General features: G+C 42.0%; 1 protein-coding gene across 1 annotated transcript in view; it reads right to left on the reverse strand.

The window, feature by feature from the left end:
• The window catches only part of LOC116986251 (protein-glutamine gamma-glutamyltransferase 2-like), a 29,467-nt gene extending 9,297 nt beyond the window's left edge, over positions 1-20,170 (reverse strand). The window contains exons 1-10 of the mRNA XM_033041609.1: positions 20,024-20,170; positions 15,995-16,177; positions 14,336-14,575; positions 12,297-12,415; positions 10,416-10,544; positions 8,112-8,289; positions 5,367-5,496; positions 2,352-2,455; positions 1,588-1,830; positions 1,051-1,323 (exon numbers count right to left, since the gene is read on the reverse strand). Coding sequence (XP_032897500.1) covers positions 1,051-1,323; positions 1,588-1,830; positions 2,352-2,455; positions 5,367-5,496; positions 8,112-8,289; positions 10,416-10,544; positions 12,297-12,415; positions 14,336-14,575; positions 15,995-16,169 — 1,591 coding nt within the window. The 5' untranslated portion in view covers positions 16,170-16,177; positions 20,024-20,170. The remainder of the gene's footprint in view (positions 1-1,050; positions 1,324-1,587; positions 1,831-2,351; positions 2,456-5,366; positions 5,497-8,111; positions 8,290-10,415; positions 10,545-12,296; positions 12,416-14,335; positions 14,576-15,994; positions 16,178-20,023) is intronic.
• Positions 20,171-22,711: the final 2,541 nt, after the last annotated feature.

Raw genomic sequence — 22,711 nt, forward strand, 5'->3', positions numbered from 1 at the left:
GACAGAGACTAATTGAAAAAGCTCCATCTTGATGAGAGACTGATTGAGGCACACCACTTCCTGGTTTTATAGTCCCTCCCCCTCCCTCCAGCAGGGGCAGCAGAGAGAATGGGGAATTTTGTAAAAACATTAATATATCCGTCATTTTTCATCGACGGGAAAAATCCTCGGCACACATGTGCCGGAGGGGGGCTCTGAGCGAGGTGGCCAAAAATGACGGCCGTAGGTGGCGGCGTTCTCTCAGAAATCGCAGCACAGAAGGCCAAAAGCGGTCAAGAACAGAGATTTAGTAATATAGATTAAAGGATTAGAGATGCTAGAGGTAGGAAACATGTTCCCAATGTCAGGGGACTCCAGAACCTGGGGCCACAGTTTAAGAATAAGGGGTAGGTCATTTAGAACGGAGATGAGGAAAAACTTTTTCACCCAGAGAATTGTGAATCTGTGGAATTCTCTGCCTCAGAAGGCAGTGGAGGCCAATTCTCTGGATGCTTTCAAGAAAGAGTTAGATAGAGCGCTTAAAGATAGCGGTCAAGGGATATGGGGAGAAGGCAGGAACAGGGTTCTGATTGTGGGTGATCAGCAATGATTACAGTAAATGGTGGTGCTGGCTCGAAGGGCCGAATGGCCTACTCCTGCACCTATTGTCTTTTGTCTATTGTCATGATGCAACATAATTAGTTTAGTTTAGTTTAGAGATACAGCACAGAAACAGGCCATTCGGCCCACCGAGTCCTCGCTGACCCAGCGATTTCCACACATTAACACTGTCCTATACACCAGGGACAATTTAAAATGTCACCAAGCCAATTAACCTACAAACCTGCACGTTCTTGGAGTGTGGGAGGAAACCGTGTTACCCAAGAAAGCCCATGCAGGTCACGAGGAGAACATACAAACTCCATAGAGACAAGTACCCGTAGTCAGGATCGAGCCCAGGTCTCTGGTGCTGTAAGGCAGCAACTCTACCACTGTGCCACCGTGCCGCCCTGAAATAGTAATTTTATTAAGTAGTAATAAGTAGTAGTGAATAAGTAGTAATTTCATTACCGTCATTTGCTTGAACTGTAACTTCGTCCACACACAATGCCAGAATTTGTTTCTCAGGTGATCCAGTATATTGCAGAATCTGAGCATTGAGTTGAAGTTTGCAAACCATGCTCTGCGAACTATTGTTGGTGATGTTCACCTGAGCACGAATATCAGATCCATGGCTGATCGAATCATCACCTTCCATTTGCACTTGGAGTTTCTCTTCTTGTGGAAGCTCCAAGTTATTTCTCATCTGAGCTTCATTAAATATTTGTCTTTCTCGTTGCGAACCTAATTATATTGAAAAAATATTTGTTGCAAAACTGTAGGTAAATATAATTTATTGATCATTTCTGTGTGCCGACTTTGAAATTACAAATGGTTTCTTAATCCATGTTTAATTAACAATAATGCACAATCTATCAAATTGCTGTGCAGTTCACCTTAATAAAATTATGCAATGTTTCTATCTGTTATAAACCATAAACTTATTAAAGTATTATGATGTAAATAAAGTGATAAGGAATTTTAAAAGGAATATTTTCAAAACAATACCCTCAGGAAACTTGTATTCATTTGTGATATCTTCACGATCATTGGAGCCACATCTCTTGGTGCTGATGAATTGACCCACATGTTTAGTTTTAACAGCGGCTTTTTTTTTTGTGCCATCCCTGCTACATATCCAAGTGACAATATCTGCGTTGACCTCCGCAAAAATGAAAGGAACATCATACTTCATCTCCACTGCCCCTTCTTTGATTGCTTTAACTGGAGCAGGTCCACAACAGTAAATTCCTAAAACACAAGGAAATGATTGGTGAATTTTAAAAAATCAATCAACTAGCCGAAACACACAAAAAACCAATTCCTTCATAAGGTCAGACGGCCATATCAAGGTGTCCAGAACCTACTCACTTTTATGGATTTATAAAGGGCCTGTCATACTTTCACAACCTAATTCACGACCTCTGCCGAGTTTGCCCTTGACTCATACTCGCAGCATGGGCGTCACGAGGCCGTAGGAGGTCGTAGGTAGGTCGTAGGAGATCGTGATGTTAGTCGTGGGAACTCGTGGCATCAAGTAGGTCGGGGCGTTTTTTCTAACATGATGAAAAATGTCCACGAGTGGAAAAGGTCGTGAATTAGGTCGTGAAAGTGGGACAGGCCCTTAACAATCCATTTTTACGCTTTAAATTTCCTGCTGTGAAATTGTGTTAAAATACTCTGTGGACTTGCCATTAAACTATGTTTCACTGTTGAATGATAATTATATTTCTAACCCATTCAATGAACCATTATGTTATTTCGGTCTTTACCTTGACTTTTCTCCTGTGGTGTTGGGTCCAATACCTGCCAACCATCATAACCTGACTTCAAGTCATTTCGGGCCATCCAACCCTCTAACCATACATGGAAGTTCCTGCAATGAAGGAAGATATATGTTTGTAAGCTTCATAACAGCAGAAAATACAGATCGGTTCTTGGTTCATCTGTTGGTAATTACCTGTCACCTGCATCAGATTCTGTGCTTATTAGCACTTCCATTTCAGTAAAATATAAATGAACATTTCTGCTTAGAATTGGAATTAAATGATTCAATCTTTATCCCAACATAGTAATACAGGTCTGAAGAAGGATCTCGACCCATTCACCCACTCCTTCTCTCCAGAGATTCTGCCTGTCCCGCTGAGTTTTTTCCAGCATTTTGTTCTCTATCTTTGGTTTAAACCAGCATCTACAGTTCCCCATCACAGCTGTCAAGCTATTATCAGGCAACTGAACTGTCTTCTCACCAACTAGAGAGTGGTCCTGATCTCTCATCTACTTCATTGGAGACCTTCAAACTATCTCTAATCAAACTTTACTGGACTTAATCTTGCATTAAATGTTATACCCTTAATCCTATGTCTGTACACTGTGAACGGCTAGATTATAATCATATATAGTATTTTTGCTGACTGGATAGCATGCAACATAAAAGCTTTTCACTATATCTTGGTACCTGTGACAATAATAAACTAAACTAAACATAATTGTGTAGGAGGGAACTGCAGATGCTAGTTCATACCAAAGATAGACTCAAAGTGCTGGAGTAACTCAACAGGCTCGGCAGCATCTCTGAAGAAAAAGGATGGGTGGATGTTTCAGTCTGAAGAAAGGTTCCAACCCAAAATGTCACCCAGCCTTTTTCTTCAGAGATGCTGCCTGAGTTACTCCAGCACTTTGTGTCTAAACAAATGTGTGACAGGTTTGGGTTATTTTTATATTTCAGTTGTGAATATATTGAGCAGGATTGAAAATGACTAATTATGAAACAGGGCAAGCAAATAATAACAATGCAGGGGAATGTTTCATGACTGTGTTGGGAAAGTCAGTTGCCTAACAATGTATTTTATAGAGCAATGGAGTTGAAAGTCAGAGAAACCAGAATTTAAATGCTGATAATTTCCAGGTCACTCTACCTCATTTGGAACATTTGACTGGAGCCTCCCTCATGAACCTATATGGACAAAAGATGGAAGAGCACAGCTCTGGACAAGGTTCTCTGTTTGGGAAGTAAGATACTTAGCTACATTCTTGGACATCTTGTATTGCACTGACTTCCCATTCACTCGCTGATTTTCCCCATGAGGAAGAATAATTATACCCAGAGGATGGTCAGAATCAGGTACATGCTGCCTAAGGAATGATCAAAGCAGAAACTCTCACAACAGCCAAGAAGCATACAGATGGGTAATTATTAGCACTTTCATTTGAGTAAAATAAAAATGAACATTGATATGGATAGGAATGTTTTGAGGGATATGGACCAAATGTGGGCAAATGGGACTAGCTTAGAAGGGGTTTCTTGGTAGGCATGAACAAGTTAGGCAGAAACTGTTTCAATGCTGTAGTCCATCACTCTACTACTCTAACTCTAGGAAAATGCAAAGTGCATTTTCTCATAATCAAAGATGTTCACCAGACAAACAGACCTACTGCTAGGGAACATTGACTCATAAAATGAAGTAGATTGGACAAATACATTTTGTTTGACCACTTTACCAAAATATCTACATCGAGAGTTGAATACTGGTATTGAGGGGAGCAAAGCCCATGTACCTGTTAAGCCAAATGCCAAATTCAATTACTGCAAGCTTACACCAATATGGTAAGTGTTAAAAAAGGCTCAATTGGAGGAAAGGTTGAACAGCATGTTGATCAGACCATCTCAAATGGATTGTGCGTAATCCATTACTGTGGTCCCCAAAGCAAGCATCATTTTATGGATTTGCGCGATGATAAAGAAAACATACATGCAAATGTGTTATCGCACAATACATTGCTGGATCTGTCTGCAAAGAGACAAAGTTATTGTGCAAGTTGGACCTGTCCCATACATAGACAAAGAAAGTCAACATTATCAAAAATCACCATCCACGGGGGCTTCAACCACTTATCAATCTATAGCATTGTCATTCATCCATGATATTACATGTCACCATGGATATGATGATAAAAGGAGTTCAACACCATCCGCACAACCACGTTAACCACTCCATCACCATTGCCACGGCAAAGGAAAATCTCCAAATACTAAATGATCAATAGATTTCATGGGCATAAATGTTTAAACTCAGAAAGTGAATTGCACATTTTTACAGAAAGAAATGGATTTATTGAGACTAAAGATGGACTGAAACAGCCTACAGACAGAATTGAATTGAATTGAATTGAATTGAATTGAATTGAATACATTTTATTAGCCAAGTATAATAATAATAATAATAAATTTTATTTATGGGCGCCTTTCAAGAGTCTCCAGGACACCTGAGTATACATTCAAGGAATTTGCCTTGGTGCTTTGTTCGCAAGTAACAACACAATATACAGTTGACAATTAAAAATAAAATATTGTAATTTAAACATGTGAAGAATTAAATAAAATACCAGAGCAAAAGAAGGTGACAGAGTTTTGGCTGTTGAGTAGAGCTACTGCTCGTGGAAAAAAAAGCTGTTTTTATGTCTGGCTGTGAGTTATGGCTAGAATATGAATGAACTTCACTGATAGTCAGTGAATTCTAATCCACTGGAAAAGATCAATAACAGGGACTAAAAACCGCTCGCAACTTGTACAATAAAGAAAAGGTTCGCCATTATAACAGAGTCTGTGCCTCCATTGATGATTGCTATTCTCATTCCCTTCACTACTCTTCAAACACGACATTTATTACCAAAAAATGAAAACTTACCTGTTGTTTATTCCAATTGTTCTTACTGTATTCATTTTAAAGTGATAATTATGGCAATTACTCATATTAAAAAATTTAAATAACTCTAGCTTGACTCACCACACACTTTCTCCTCCACAAGGTCTCCCAGATTCGTCAATTTCTTGATCAAGTATTAAATTTCCATTTGAGTCGTGTGCAGAATTAAAATTTGTGACAACACGAGCAGGAATTCCTAAACACCTCAAGACTAAAGAAATAAAAAGGAACATAATTGAATCAACCACTGCACCTTAATATTTGGTCACTCAGGATATCGCTCTCATAATCTTACCCCATGTTTAGCACGAATAATTCAGTACAATTGACGTAACAATAACAGGCAATAAACAAAATGAGCAAATTATCTGCGTTAACAATGTTGGTTGGGGATAACTCATTGTCACAAGATCAGGAGAACTCGCTGGTCATCTTCAAAACATTTCATAGCTTGAAATTCTTTGACACCGAGCAATGTGTATCAATTGGATGGTGCACATGGGGGAAATTAACATTGATTAAGGGTAATCGATCTTTTGTGAAATATATGAAAATCTTTCCAAATATTCTTGTAAACAACACTCACTGTCTTTCCACCTCTCATTTACTTTAGAATATTTAATTTATTTGTCAAACAATATTCACTTTAAATACCTGTAAATCCACACTGGCTTTTCTTTTGTTTAACAAAGAACTGTAGATGCAGGAAAAATCGAAGACAGACAAAAAATGCTGGAGAAACTCAGTGGGTGAGGCAGCATTTATGGAGAGAAAAAGGGTCTTGACCCGAAATGTCACCAATTCCTTATCTCCATAGATGCTGCTTCACCCGCTGAGTTTCTCCAGCATTTTTTGTCTACCCTGGCTTTTCGTTTGCTCTGATTCAGTCTGAAGAAGGGTGTCAACCCGAAACGTCACCCATTCCTTCTCTCCAGAGATGATGCCTGTCCTGCTCAGTTACTCCAGCATTTTGTGTCTATCTGAGATGGGCAGAAGGGCTTGTTTCCAAGCTGTGTGACTATGAGCTATTACCACTCTACTCACAGCTTGCCAATTGAGAAAAGATCCATTTATTCTTATTCCGTTTTTTCCCAGAAAAAATACTTTTATCCACTCTGGTGTAAAAATCTTGATTCATCAGCATCCTATGTGGGACCATACTGTAAACCTCTTGAAATTTGAAATATACTGCATCAATGGATTCCTCTCCACTATTTCACAATTTGCATTTGCAAAGAACTTCAATATTCAATATATATATTCAGAAAGGCACATAGCTTTTGCAGTTTTTAATTTTTTTAAGGTGAGGATTGACAGATTCTTGATTAGTAAGGGTGTCAGGGGTTATGAGGCGAGGACAGGAGAATGGGGTTGAGAGGGAAAGATAGATCAGCAATTATTGAACGGCGAAGGAGACGTGTGCTGAACGGCCTAATTCAGCTGCTGGAAAATTATTAACATGAAATTATGAAAATATTTGTCAAACATAATTATACTTTTGGCAATCCATTCTGAGTCTGCTCAATCACAATGTTATAGAATCGTGGAGCCATACGGCATGAAAATGGTCCATTCTGCCCACTTTCCCCACTGGCCCATTTCCACAAATCCTACATTAATCACATGTTTTATTATTTTTACTTTTTCATCATCACCCCCCTTTGGGATTTGGGAATAAATCAGAGCACCTGGCAGAAACCCAGATGGTCTGAATGTAATTAGACCACACAGCTATAAAGTTTTAGGCATATTTCATGTGACTATGCAGACAGTAATAGAGTAATGCCCTTGTCCCACTTAGGAAACCTGAGCGGAAACCTCTGGAGATTTTGTGCCCCACCCAAGGTTTCCGTGCGGTTCCCGGAGGTTTTTGTCAGTCTCCCTACCTGCTTCCACTACCTGCAACCTCCGGCAACCACCTGCAACCTCCGTGAACCGCACGGAAACCTTGGGTGGGGCGCAGTCTCCAGAGGTTTCCGTTCAGGTTTCCTAAGTGGGACAGGGGCATTATACAGCACGGAAACAGGCTCTTTGGCCCAATTCATCAATGCAGATCACGAATCTCGCCTCCACTCATCCCATTTGTACCCATTTGCCCCATATTCCTCAAAACCTTTCCTATTCATGTATCCACCACTTCCTTTGGCAACAGTGCCTGGATATCACTTTTTTAATTTGCATTCCCCCTCCTGTCAATGCCAGCTAGTGAGTTGTAGCTTCCTGTTTCCTCTCTCCATAATATCTTTGATGGACTCACATCTGGAAATATTTTGGATGATGAAAACTGCCATCTCCACCTGGTTCAAACATCTGGCATATGGATATTCCAATCCTTGGGATTTATTATTTTCCAAGATCAGGAGATTTGCCTGTGATTTTATTTTACCTATACAGGTACCTACTTATTTTACTTTCCCATCTGCGCTGGAGCCGAGGTTCTTCAGTATGAATCAAGGTTGCCAATTTACACTCATCTCCAGTGGGTAATTTACACACCAACCTATGATTCTTTGGGATGTGGGAGGAAACTGACGTACCTGGAGGAACCTCACACAGTGCAATTCCACACACAGCGAACATCCTCATTTCTCTGAAGCTGTGAGGCAGCAGCTTTGCTCTGTGGGAATATGTTGCCCTAACATTCTTCTGTCATTTCCTTCTTCCCCATTACCCTTCCTGTGTTTGCACACATTTACCCTCATTAGCTTCTCCTTTCTTTCATACTTATGAATGCATGTGTGATAATTTGTTGCACTTCATACCAGTCTTTGTCACATTCTCAAAGAAGGTTGAGTAATAGATTCACTTTCAGAACAAAATCCGTACCTGTACAAGCCACTGCTGCAAACACCCAGCACTGCCCGTAGCGAACTGGCTGACAGCGACCTTTATACCATTTCTGAAGGATTGGAACACTTCCATTCCATGTCCAGGGATACTCGCCTCCACTATATGGTTGGCTCCATTTGCCGCTAAGTACCCCTTTGTCATCAGCACAATTCACCTGAGCAAGAATGAATGTTGAATCAGTAGAAATATTGAAGCTGGTCGTGCAGGATGTGAACTTATGGTTACTGCGTTCCACCTTTTCATTAAACATTATCCCTCAAAAATGCCAGACTTTCCCACATTCCTCAGGACATAAGGAACACTTCATCCTCTTTAAAATGGACTAACATTTCTTCCTTTGGCCATCATTTGCAAGGGCATCACTCGTCTACAGACCACAGAGACAGCCGCAATGAACATAGCAAAAACATAGTGTGATGTTGAATTCAGTTTAAGCACCAAGCCTTGAGCAAATAAGCAGCAAGCTTGAGAGGGCATTTCTCACGTGATACTTAATCCATTTAACTGTCCAAATTCTTAAAGAAACACAAATAGAAAGAGAAATCAAATCGTAAAGCATGAACAATGAAAATGCAAATGCAAGGAATTTTGAGTTAAAGCCAGAAGAAAATAGCAATGTAAACCAAAATCAATACTTTGGATAATTAATTTGAAACTTGTTGTTGGTACTGTTACCTGCTGGGATGCAAAAACATTAGAAATTAAAGGAGAGAAAGAACATCAACACCTTGTGTCAGCTCTGCTATTTAATAAGATCATGGCTGATCATTTAACATAGCACCACTTTACTGCAGAACAATCCCTTCACCTTGACTGTCAAACATGAGAGAATTTAGTATGATTCAAGGAGGCCACTTCTTATTGCTCTAAACTCAAGAGTGCAGCCGCAGCTTCTGTCTCTCCAATCAATCTGGTGAATCTTCATTGCAGCATGGAACTTACTTTCACAAGTGCATGCTTGTAGCACTCACACGGTAATGCAGCCTGAAATGCACTTACAGTTGAACATGCAAATGCTAAAACATATATAATTTCAATTGAGATTCCAACTTGACATAATAACACATAAAAGCTATAACTAAAGTTACACCGTTGAGATGTTCTTTCAAGACAGCAAGTTGCTTAATGTTAGATTAGTGTTATATGATGATCACCCTTACATGAAAGAATACACTTAATCCATCCAATCTTCCTCTATTATTAAAAATCTATTACGTGAATGAATAAAAAATCACTCTGTAATCAAGATTGAGAGCATTTCTACTTTTATCGTTACAATTTATCTCAGTTTTTATACTTGGCAACATGCAGCTTTGTTCTCCATTTAGTTTTCTTCCCTGGGAGTAGGATGGGGGTGGGTGGAGTAGAATTGATAACACAAAGGAAAAGGAAGAAATAAAAAAAGGAAGATAAGGAGAAATAAGAAAGAAAAAGAAGTGGCACGGGAGAGAGACAGAGAAAGTAATAAATATATATGTGGAGAAGGAGAGAGTAAGAAAAAGAAATACTTAGGGAAAGAACATTCAGAAATACTACCGATAACTTGGATGCTAATGCAAAGTGAGTTAAGGTTGACATCTCAAATTGGTACTGAGGCAGTTCTGTAAAAGGAGAGTGAAGGATGTCCGCGGACCTCTTAATGCTTCACCCAATGATGTGCTGGGTTAAAATGCAATTTAGACCAATTACATTCTAATCTCAGTATGTTGGTTGCAATCTTGTTGAGGGTTTGTCGGTTCAGAGCATAGAGTGGAATCATCACAAGTTATCAACAAATCATTGTCAGACAAAAAGCTGGAGGAACTCAGCATTAACCAACCTGATCTCCCAGTGGCTCAGCACCAACTGCCCCTCCAATTCCGAATCCGACCTTTCTGGCCTGGGCCTCCTCCATGACCAGAGTGAGTCCCAGCACAAATTGGAGGAGCAGCACCTCATATTTTGCTTGGGTAGTTTACACCCCAGCGGAATGAACAATTATCTCCAATTTCAGGTAGACATTGCTTTCTCCCTCCTTCCCCTCCCCTTTCCAGCTCTCCCACAGCCTACTGACTCTGCCTCTTCATTTCTTCTTCACGCCCCCACCCCCCCCCCCCACCCCCACATCAGTCGGAAGAAGGGTCTCGACCCAAAACGTCACCCATTCCTTCGCTCTATAGATGCTGCCTCACCTGCTGAGTTTCTCCAGTTTTTTGTCTATCTTTGATTTTTCCAGCATCTGCAGTTCTTTCTTAAACAAAGCATCCTTAGCTATGTCATCTTTGATATTTCATTGCTCACCATAGCTGTCACAACTCTGGAGATATAAACAGGGTCATTTCTGCATATAACGTCCTTTGCTGGATTTTGGAGGAATTTGAGATTTTTATCCAATATTTGCAGACAAATATCCACAACTTCTTCTTCAAACTGAAATGGGAAAAAAAAACATTTTGATAATTCTGCGTCTAATGTTGAGAATTGTTGAGTGATAATAAAGTATTAGTAAAATTATTGCAAGAGCAGCAATTTGAATAAAAATTACTCAAATATAGGATGATCTTTAATTGCTGAAACATTCAGTGATGTTGTGGAGATTAATTTTCTAGTACAAGACTAACATGGCCATTCCTTTGACTGATGTTTCTACCCTCTTCCTCCCATCCACCTTACCCTATCATACCACCCAACTAGACCAATGTATTGTAGAGGCACCAAACATGGTGAACAAATGGGTTACTTTAATCAGGCATAAAAGGTTTGTTATACATGCACGTTGGTCCTCTAACATAAAGTTGGTGTTGCTGTTATGAGGCTGTTGCCTCGTGGAAGGACACTCTCCCCTAGAGAGAAGAAAGCTGGTCAGCTCGAAGTAAGAGAGAGAGAGAGCGGATTGTCCCTGGATTTGTTATATCCCAGGACACACCCCTGTACCCTGTGACAACTGCTCCCTGCCATTGCCCAGTCCAATGACCCCATGTAACTAATGGCCCAACCACTGGGTGCCACCACAGGTCCCCGTGCTCTACCCCCGCTCCCGAGGCCATCGTTGATTCTGGGGGCAGGGGGCTGCTCGTGGGGAGCGACGGCTGGTTTTTGAGTGACGGCTGTTTTTTGAGCTATGGCTGGTTTTTGAGCGACGGCTGGTGGGGGAGGGACGGCAGTCGTGGCCTCTCAGCTCCGGTAGTCAGCTCCGGGCGGGTCACGCGGGAGAGCTTGGCGGCTGTCACGCCAGGCCTGGACCTCGCCCCTTGACCCAGGCGGCCTGCGGCATACCTTGCGGCAGGGCCAGGTTGGTGGCAGCGTCGTTGAGCCGGGCTGTCGGCTGCAGGCATCAGGTCACCATGGTAGATGGTCAGCTGCGTGCGTCGGGAAATCCAAAATATCCATTTTGGAACATCGGGGTCACCAATGTACAGGCACCAAATGTGGTGAACAAATGGGTTACTTTATCCAGGCATAAAAGGTTTGTTATACATGCACGTTGGTCCTCTAACATAAAGTTGTTGTTGCTGCTGCAAAGCTGTTGCTTTGTGGGCTCGAGCTGAGCCCCTGCTGATGTGGAAGGATACTCACCCCTAGGGAGGAGAACGCTGGTCAGCTCGAAGTAAGAGAGAGAGAGAGAGGGTTGTCCCTGGGTTTGTTATATATCCCAGGACACACCACTGTACCCCGTGACAACTCCTCCCTGCCATTGCCCAGTCACGTGACCCTACCGCTGACTGCTGAGGGTTCGTGTAGCTCAACTAATGGCCCAACCACCGGGTGCCGCCTCAGTATCATTATTAGCTTCTGTTAAATTGCAAATTGTCACGTGTGTAGGATAGTGCTAGTGTATGAAATGATTGCAGGTTGCCGTGGGCTGAAGGGCCTGTTTCCATGTTGTATCTCTACAATCTAAATACTAGAACCAGCGAGCAATGGAATGATAAAAGAGAAAGGCTATAAGTACTTTATTTGAGAACGAGGGACAATTTGTGCAGAGGGTTATGAATTAATTAAAGACCAGGGCCTACAAAAAAGCATGTTTCAAACTCGAATTATTGGTGGGCCAGAAGCCAACATAAGGCAAGAAAATAATAATAGTGAATGAATGGTGTAAGTTCAGATCGAAGCAAAGGATGAATTTTAAATCATTTGGTCATTCAATTGCAATTGTATTTGATCGAGGTGTGCACATACCTGTCCAAAGAACCAGGGGCGACCTTCAATCTGGCGACTTTCACCATTATAGAGGATTCCATCCTCATTCATCACATATTCCTGTCGCTGCTCCTCACTGTTCAGAAATACTTCATCCTCTTACAGGGTAAAACATAGCTTTAATAACTTTGTAGTATTTTACAACGCGTACATATCTACTAAAGCATCCAGCACAAAACTTTCATCAGGGTCATACTAACAAATAGAAGTTTCAAAAGTATTGAGAAGAGTATCAATTAGAATCATCAGATTGATATGAGATAAAATGAATCAGTGGACCTGTGTTTAAACTTTAATGTATGAATCCACAATCAGGAATTCCAGCACCGGTTTGCATCACTGACAAGTAACTGTTGCAGGTCAGAGGTCTGGCTTAACTAGAAACAAGAACTTTTTTTATTCATGTAAGTTGACATAAAGCCGGAGAAACTCAGCGGGTGAGGCAGCATCTATGGAGCGAAGGAATGGGTGAAGTTTTGGGTCGAGACCCTTCTTCAGACTGATGTGTTTTATTCACATAAAGCACTAGAAGTCTCCACCTGTAATGCGAGATGTAAGCATGGATAGGGTGGGACCACTGTTTAAAATACAACCTCTGTAGAAACTATGGAAGTGGGGCTACGAAATCTACCAGGAAGCTGTGGACATGCCAATTCCTCAATGAAGGTTTCAGGGTGCGTACGTCTATGATAGATTTGGGGGTAGATGTCAACATTTTAAAGTTAATCAGGCAGGAGTTTGAGAAAGAGAATTAAACAACCACCTACTCACTCTCTCACCCCTCCCTCTCTCTCCTCCTTACAGTACATTGGCTAAATTCTCTCTCCACTTACAATCCTGATGCAGGGTTTTGACACAAATTATCAATCTTTCCTTTCCCGCCACAGATGATGCCCAACCTGCTGAGTTCTAAGTTAGATGTGGAGCACAAAAGAAGGTAGGAGCAGAATATTATTGGCCTTCAATGAAAGTCTGGGACGAACAACCTGCTGCCAACTTTGCTGTCACCGAAAGTGCATAATTAATTTGATGACCTTTTTCTAGTCTAGATCTATCTCGAGTAGGCATTGTGCTTTTTCAGCAGCCCATTGTGAAAAGTGTAATAGATCTCGAGATTGAAAATGAATGATAACAGGGCAATCAATCTATTGCGGAATTTAGACAAAAATGCTGGAGAAACTCAGCGGGTGCAGCAGCATCTATAGAGTGAAGGAAAGGCAACGTTTCGGGCCGAAACCCTTCTTCAGACATTAGTTCGGAATTTAGTTTGGTCTGGTTATGATCAGTAACCGTAGTTGCTCCGATTTTTATGCACGTGTACAATGTAAAATTATTAGAAATTTAAAGCTAATTTAAAGAAATTTAAAGGCTAAATTTTCCAATTATTCGAGGTTCTTCATTTTTTTTAAATCCGAGTTCATAGAATTCTCTCCACAAATCTTTCCGTTCCTTTATATGTTTATTTGGCTTCCTCCAGAAATCATCTATATTCTTCATCCCAATTGCTCAGTGTGCAAACAAGTTCCACATGTCCCCATTCTCAGTGTAAATAGATGTATTTTAGTATTTTTTAAAGTATTTCTTAATGACTGGAATATGGACATGTATCTACTTGTGGCCATAATACAAAACGTCTGAAGGTTCAACATTGTTTTCATGAATTACATAAAGTTGGCCAATTTTGAACTAATAAAGACTCTCTGTAATAGACAATGAATGAATGAATGAATGCTACTTTATTGTCTCGTGTACCTAGGAACGATGAAATGCTTTGTTTCGCAAACAACCTAGGCAGTACACCCCCCCCCCCCCCCCCCATCCCCCACATCCCCCCAACTCCCGTTGGTTCCCCCTTACTTCTTAGCAGCCCCATCCCCCTGTCAGGCCCCCCTTTGTTCCATTCCTTCTCGGCAACCCCTCTCCCGCAGGGTTCCCCTTCATTCTCAGCAGTCCCCCTCACTGCCGGGTCCTCCCTTTATACTCGGGCGCACCCCTGCCGCGTTCCCCATGTTGCATACCTGGGCACCATGGGTTGAAAAGCAGGATGAATTCCCCAAGTGAGAACAGTGTGTACTGATATCCTGAGGGGCTCAGGACACTTAAATTGTATCGCCCAATCTTGGCATTTGCTGGAGAGTACAAGGACAGGACCAATCTGGTTCCAGTGCTGGAAACAACTTGCCCACTCCACTGCTTTGGATTGATTGACGATAGTTTAAACAGGACTTTGCTTCCAGATGCTTCTGAAGGCTTTGGCCCTAATACAGGATAAGAAAAAAAGTTAATTTAAGTCCACATCTGGATAGATTGTAACTGTGTGATGTCAAATCAGGAAATAGTTTTACAAACAATCAGCAAATGCCAATTTCCTTCCTTTTAAATGTTAACAAAATAAATTCATTCATTTTATATTTAAAAAAATAATGTAGGAATATTTTGTTTCTTGGTTTACATAGCAAGTTAATTAGAATAACTTCTATGCAATCCCAACCTTTTAATTTCAATTATATATGTTTAATATAACAGGGTAAACCTACAACTCTAGACTATAGTCCAAGTGAATAATGACTACTTTAATCTTCACACCAGCTTATTCCAAGCAGGATCATTTCAAGTTCAAAAGATTTCTCTTTGAGAAACCTGAATCAGTCATCATGAACTTCCGAGGATCAAACAACACATTAGCTGTACGGATGTCTCATGGAGAAGGAATTCAGAGATCTATACCTCATCTGTGCAAGATGTGATCATAGACCCTTAACAGGCTCCTGAAATTAAAATAGGGTGTGGATAAGCTAAAAAAAACATGTGTCTTGCCACTGATATTCATGTCTAATAAATGATTAAAAAATAACTCTGAGCTATTTTTGCATTTTTCTTTGCCCCGATATAGCTAATTCAATGAAAAACGGACTCAGACCTCCATCAAGCATTTGTCACTGGGATCTGAAGAGAACCAAGGGAATATCTTCAGGTGAGCTGGGCGACTAATGTTGGAGGAAATAGAGAAGTTGGAACTTGATGACTAAATGTCAACTCTTTACCTGGCCACCTCTCGGCAGTTAACCAAATATAAGACACTAAGGACACCTGAAAGAGGAATACAAAATTATGAGAGGCATAGATGAGATGGCTGGTGGGAATTTTACCTCCATTAAAGATAATCCATAGGCCGGGTGGCCGCTGCCGCTGCCCCAGCTCCGAGGCCGGGTCGCCGTTGCTGTCAGAACACCACAGCTCCGAGGCCGGGTCGCCGCTGCTGTCAGAACACCACAGCTCCGGAGTTGGACCGCTGCCGCTGGAACGCTGCCCCAGCTCCGAGGCCGCCAGCTCCGCTATTAGGCCTCGGCGCAGGCGGAGACGGAGACGGGGGATACGACAAGAGAAGTCGCATCCCCCCGAAGGAAGCGACCAAAAACATGTTTCTCCCCCCCACCCACACACATACACAACCTAATAAACCAAAAATTAACTAAAACAGGACAAAAGAACAACAAAAAAGAGAAAAAAACAGACGGACTGCAGGCGAGCCGCAGCTGCTAAGGCAGCGCCACCATCTATGGAGCGAAGGAATAGCTGACGTTTGGGTCGAGACCCTTGTTCAGACTAGTAATAGTATCTGTTGAATTTGTCATGTTTAAAGTTCAAACCTCCCTATTTCGTTCATGACTAATTACCTGTTTCCACAGTAAATACAATGTTGTTGTGGTCTATTATGTGTTCATCACTGTACAGTTGCAATGCGATTTGGAACGGTTGTCCTCGTCTGACGATCAGTTTCCTGCTGGTGATCTCATCAGTCCTGTGCTCCTGATTATTCTTCCCACAGTGAAAATCAGCCGACAAACTCATTTCAGCAACTGTAACAGAATCAATATGAGAAGCAAACAGGCAAGATTAAAGAGAACATTTTATTTAACGATGGGAAAATGTACGTCCACTGTTGTTTCATTTGGGGCATACATTTTTAATTGACTACTGCAACCCAATTTATCTTCCACTTTAGCCTATTACACAATGTTAACTTCTGTGGAGTTGCCAGTAAGAAGAGTTCCTCCGCAATAGAATGATGGAGGCAAGAAACCTGTATTTGAGAGGCAGTTGGGATCATCTATGAAGGTGGTTATGAGGGGAATTGATCATTGCAGTTGGCCTATTTGACATTTGGAATGCACGCCACACCCAATAATATGGCACAATATCTTATCTTTCATGCCTTGACCTCAATATATAGACATTTTTTTTATTGATCGGTACTTCTGAATGATATAATGCTGTAATTATTAATCAAGGGACCATTGCATCTACAGATAATGTTAGTGATGCCAGCAACATTGAAAGTTGTTCTGTTGAGAGTTTGAATCAATCCAGTTCTTTTGCAGTTTATTCAGCATTGAAGGAAATTCTTCTGTGGGAGTGGTTGAAACAAACAGATAAGTATACTGAGATAATAACCTGATGGAGCAGGTTTACAGAAGTGAATTCACCCTGTGGGGAAAATCTTCACTTCAGAGAATGAATCAGTCAACATACTTTTAACAAAATAATTCCACACTAGAATCAGAGTTTTCCAAAAGTAGAACAAGGATAATACCATTTCCATCACACACACCAGAAAATTAATCAAATGTTTTTTATCAAACTAACAACAGAATGCTGCAATTCGATAGCATCCTATGCATTTCTGTATTTTGAACATAAGAAACAGAAGCAGAAGCAGATAACAGCCTTTGTGTCTGTTCTTCCTTTAGTATCATGGTTGATACTGTGCCTCGCCCTCTTTAAGATCTGATCCCCTCACTATGCTACACTCAAATAGCCACTGATCTTGCTCTGGAACATTTTAAAGAAAGAACTGCAGATGCTGGAAAAATCGAAGGTAGACAAAAAGCCTGAGAAATTCAGCGGGGGGGCAGCATCTATGGAGCGAAGGGATGGGTGACGTTTCGGGTCGAGACCCTTCTTCAGTCTGAAGAAGGGTCGAGACCCGAAACATCACCCATTCCTTTGCTCTATAGGTGCCTCGCCCACTGAGATTCTCCAGCTATTTGTCTACCTTTGCTCTGGAACATACTTAGCAACTGACAATCCACATCCCTCTTGGCTGGAAGGTGAAAGGTTTACAACCCTCTACATTAAAAAAATCCCCTCATGTCTGATCACTTATCCTGATTCATAGCCAGCAAGAGAAAACAACCTATTACATTTTATTTTAATATTAGGTGTCGTTGTGAGATCGCTTCTTGTTCTTGTTCACTCAGTTTCCCCCTCAGAACAATAAGTTGAAATGATACTGAACTGAGTTCAAGTCTGGTGTATTCTCCTTCAAACTTGAACACCCAACAGGACACAGCTCTCCAAATGAGGTCTCAAACACCCTTACCTCTTCTGTTAGATTTCATTTTCTACTTTAACTCTTTGACAATAAATGAGCAGCATATCATTTACCTTCTTAATTTCTGATTGCACATGTAGATTCACTCTCAGTCTCTCATGACCAGCTAGCTAGAGTTTTTCATTACCCCAACATTTACTGGTTTGTCACCTTTATAATTAAAATATTATTCTGTTCTTCCTACTAAAGTAAATAACCTCACTTAGGCCCACATTGAACTCCACCTGCCACCTTCTAGCCAATCACTTGGACTGTCCTATCTCTTTACAAGTTTTGTATGTCCTCCTCATCGGTAAGTCTCCCACTTTGCTTTATACGATCAGCTTGGATCTACTAAGGTATCTACTTGGTATCCACTACTGTATCTCCAATACAGATTGTGAATAGTTTGAGTACTGTTCCCTCTTCCTTCTTTCACGTCATTTGTACCATAACATTGCTCCTGCTCCTGAGATGATAATTTCGATAACTCGCTGCCTAAACTAGGAAACTAGGTACTGACTTTGATAATGAACAAGCTTATATGGGAGTGTTAGCAACTGCTCTAATGGTAGTCTGTTCCAAGCAAAAAACAGCAGATTTAGAAATGACCGGTTGTGTCCCTGATATCCTTTAAAATGGAAGATGAATTCAGAATAATTGTCAGTCTATGGGCTGCTTCTTTTCACCATTGTCTATTCCATACAATGGACAAATTCAATGTAGGAGGGAAGAAATTCCCCTTGACTGTGCCTGGTATTGATGTTTCATTAATGATCTTGAAAGGGTTTACTACATCGCTTTATATGATATGCTTTGATATATTAAATGTGTCTCTAATACTGATCGTGATTAGCTACTGGCTTTAATAACCTGCCCAGACTAGGACTCAAGCATTTCTCTCTCCTCTCTCTCCACCCCCCCCCCTTCTCTTTCCCATGCATCACCTGGAACCTGAATGCGTAACAATTTCTCCCTCTCCCCTTCCTCTATCCACTTCACATTTCATGCCTCTTCTGTCCTTTTCCCCTTATCTCACTACCTTTTCATTTTTTCTTTTTTTTACGCTTTTCTTTCACTGGCCTTTGTCCAATGATTTGCCAATCAAATCCCCCCTCATCTGTACCCACTTATCACTTGCCACAATTTGTTCCGTCTCCATCTCTCTTGGAGCGTACTCCCCCTCCCTCCCCCTTCCCCCCCCTCCCTCCCCCTCCCCCTCCCTTCCCCCCAACCCACTCCAACCAGTCTGAAGAAAGACTCGAAATGTTGCCCATCCATGGTCTCCTGAGATGCTGCCTGACCCGTTGTGTTACTCTAGCACTTTGTGTCTTTCTTTCTTAGACAGTTCCTTGTTACCACAGGCAGGTATTGGTCAACTTAACTTTGATAATGAACGAGCTTATACCAGAGTGCTGGAAACTGTGCTACAGATAGTCTGTTTCGATTATAATAAACAGAATTAGAAATAACCAGACGTTGCACTGACCTATCCTTTATTTTTTTACAATCAATATACCCCTTCACAGGTCCTACCAAATGAAGGAGGGTTGTTGAGTAAATGCCAGTCTGTGGAATGCTTCTTCTCCCATTGTCCATACCCTCCAATCGACAAACAATAGAGGATAGAAGAGGAAAGACACCTTGATTCTGCCTTGTCGTAGCGGTTCATTTATGAACTAGAAGGGCCTTGCTCAGATAATGATGAAGATGGAGATGTGCTGGAGACAGCTGAAGATTGCATTCAAAACAACACAGTTTAATGGAAATTAGGTTGAGGTATTCTGATTCTCGAGGAGCCAATCTGATGTAACTTTGGAAAGGTATGTATTTACTATCTAAAGAATTCAGGGAGAAGCATTTAATGCAGAAGAATGTTAAGAATGTCTGTTTGCTAGAGGCACCTTACAAAGCAGTGATAGAAACAGAATTTATGAAGAAAGTAAACATTTAAATATTATGAGAAAAAATGCTGGTGGGTGAGATCATGAATGGCTTTTATCAAACAAGTTTTTAGTAAAATTAAGCTTGATATATTCTTTCTACATTAGGAAGCCAGGTCTGCAACAAAGTTTCCATAGATACTGTATACCTTGCAATATAACAACTCAAAAGAAAAGTTTGAAGTGACTGTCTGCTTTTCTGAACGGTTTTAAATGCGAACCCATTTGCAAATCTATTCTTTAAAAAATATTGCTTCAACATGGTAATCTTTCTAAAGCATCTGCAAAGCTGTAAGTTTACTCAATGTTTACTCAGTCTTTCCTTTTCTGCCCCACCGTCCTCCCCTAATCCCCTCATCTGTGAAGCAAAACAATTTGTTCCAATTTACCTGCTGCCGCGGTTCTATCAATGAAGTGATCGTCCTTTCTGCTGCTTCGGATACACTGTCTTCAGGTAAACTTCTATCAAGGTTTATACTGTGATCGACATTGTGATTGGTTGCAAAGTTTTTTGAAGTTTCCCCCGCCTATTAACAAACTTGGCCAAAATGTAATGTTGCCCAACCTGTTCCGTCTAATAGAAGCATGATACCTTCAAAGACAGCGGAATGATTAATGCTAAGAAAGCTGTGCCAGCATATTTCCCACTCCATCCCCAGAACGGCATGCATGAGCTTGTCTTGCAATGCCTTGCCCAAAGATACTCCTCTGCAGCAGCTTGAATTTACATCTGCTTGCACCATCTCCCACTGATCTGGTAGTGAATTCTGCTGAGATGTCAAGCTCTCTGTTAATTGAAAAGGAAGAGAGTTTGTTCTTCCTTAACCTCAGATACATAAAGTTCCGGCCTTAAGGGCCTGTCCCACTTAGGCTATTTTTTAGGCGACTACAGTGACTAGGCTGTCGCCACATGTTCGCCGGGGCGTCGCCTGTATGGTCGTGAGTCGTCTCCTCAGTCGCCCAAAGAGTCATAGCGTCTTTCTGGTCGCCGCTGGATTTTCAACACATTCAAAAATGTTGGCGACAGTCGGCGACAGTCGGTTGATGCCAATGAGTGTAGCTTTACGTCTCCTGACATAGATGCTGTCTTAGGTTGTCACCAGGCGACGTAGGTTGTTGCTGAGTTCAGTGAATTCCATTGGCGACTACCTACGTCAACCGGCGAAAGTTGTCTTCCATTGTCGCCGACAGGGTCATAGCTTGTCGTAGCTTGTCGCGGGTGGATGCAAGTTGACTTCGGTTCTCGTAGGTTGTCACCTGTGTGGTCGTAGGTTGTCGTAGGTTGTCGTAGGTGGACGTCCTAATGGGTATCCGGTTGTCAGTAGCTTGCCGTAGCTTGACGTCGACTAAGTGATAGGTTGTTCTAGCTTGTCATAGACATTGTTGGAGACATTGTCGTAGGGGGGTCCAGTCGCCAGATTTCGACTATGACTATGACAGTTGCCAGCTGTCGCCTAAAAAATCGCCTAAGTGGAACAGGCCCCTTACTCTCAAATTAGTTCCCAGATTACAATATCTGCTTTTTAATTCTTTACAATTGTACTACAGGATCATTTCTCTTTTCATTGCAAGAGTGAATGTTCATGTTCCAGGCATGTTCATGTACCTTTATCTGGGCTCCAACCTGCAACCTTAAGCCGCTGTCCCACTTAGGAGACCTAATCAGCAGCCTCTGGTGACCTTGCCCGCCACCCAATGTTTCCATGAGGTCACCGGAGGTTTTGGTCACTCTCCCTAATGGTTGAAAGTGATTTCCGCGTGGTCGAGGCTTCATCTAGGTTGCTGCTATTTTTTCATCATGTTTAAAACCGGCCTCGGTTTTAGTCGAAGGTCTAGTCGAAGCCAGTTTTCTTCATAGTCGAGGAAGGTTTTCAACATATGCGTGGGAGGTGCTAGGAAGTTGCAGGTCACCTCAACCTTGAATTTTTTTTGGGTGGCGGGCAAGGCCACCAGAGGTTGCTGTTTAGGTCTCCTAAGTGGGACAGGGGCTTGCTTCATGGGCCTGTCCCACTTGGGCTATTTTTTAGGCAACTGCCGGCGACTGTCAGTCGTAGCAGGTCGCCAATAAATGGGTGACTGGACCACCCGACGAAATAACATTTTAAATTGTCTATAATAAATCCATAATCATCACTTTAACAACAAAAAATAACCGCAGTTAGCACCGGCGACAATCTACATCACCTGGTTACATCCTACGTTAACCTGGCGACAACCTACAACAGCACCTATGTCAGGAGAAGTCAAGCTACATTCATTGGCGTCAAGCTCACTGTCGCCGACTGTCTGCAAAAATTTTCAACATGTTGAAAATCCAGCGGTGACCAGAAAGACGCTACGACTCTTTGGGCGACTGAGGATACTCACAACCATATAGGCGACACCCCGGCGAGCATGTGGTGACAGCCTAGTCGCCTGTTGTTGCCTAAATCAGAGGCCTCCAAACTTTTCAGCATGAGGGCCACATTATATATTTGGTACATTTTTGCGGGCCATAGGAAAAAATAAAGAAATGCCAGTTTTATAAATTTAATGAAAGAGAGAGAGAAATTAGAGAGATTGGAGAGAGAGCGAGAGCGGCAGAGAGAGCAGAGAAAGAGGGGGCAGAGAGAGAGAGGGCACAGAGAGAGGGGGGGCAGAGAGAGAGAGAGGTCAGAGAGAGAGGCAGAGTGGCAGAGAGAGAGGCCGAGAGTGGCAGAGAGAGAGGCAGAGGGGCAGAGAGAGAAGACGGCAGAGAGAGAGGCAGAGGGAGAGGTAGAGAGAGAGACAGGCAGAGAGAGTAAGATGCAGAGAGAGAGAGGCAGAGAGAGAGAGAGGCAGAGAGAGAGAGAGGCAGGGAGAGAGAGGGCAGAGAGAGAGAGAGGGCAGAGAGAGGGGGCAGAGAGAGAGATAGGCAGTGAGAGAGAGAGGGGCAGAGAGAGAGAGAGGCAGAGAGAGAGAGGCAGAGAGTGGGAGAGAGAGGCAGAGAGAGAGAGGCAGCGAGGCAGCTGCAGAGAGGCAGAGAGAAAGAGGGGTAGAGAGAGAGAGGGCAGGCAGAGAGGGAAGAGGCGGAGAGAGAGGGCAGAGAGGGCAGAGAG

Source organism: Amblyraja radiata, chromosome 23 (genome assembly GCF_010909765.2).
Source record: "Amblyraja radiata isolate CabotCenter1 chromosome 23, sAmbRad1.1.pri, whole genome shotgun sequence".
In the NCBI taxonomy this organism is placed as follows: Eukaryota; Metazoa; Chordata; class Chondrichthyes; order Rajiformes; family Rajidae; genus Amblyraja; species Amblyraja radiata.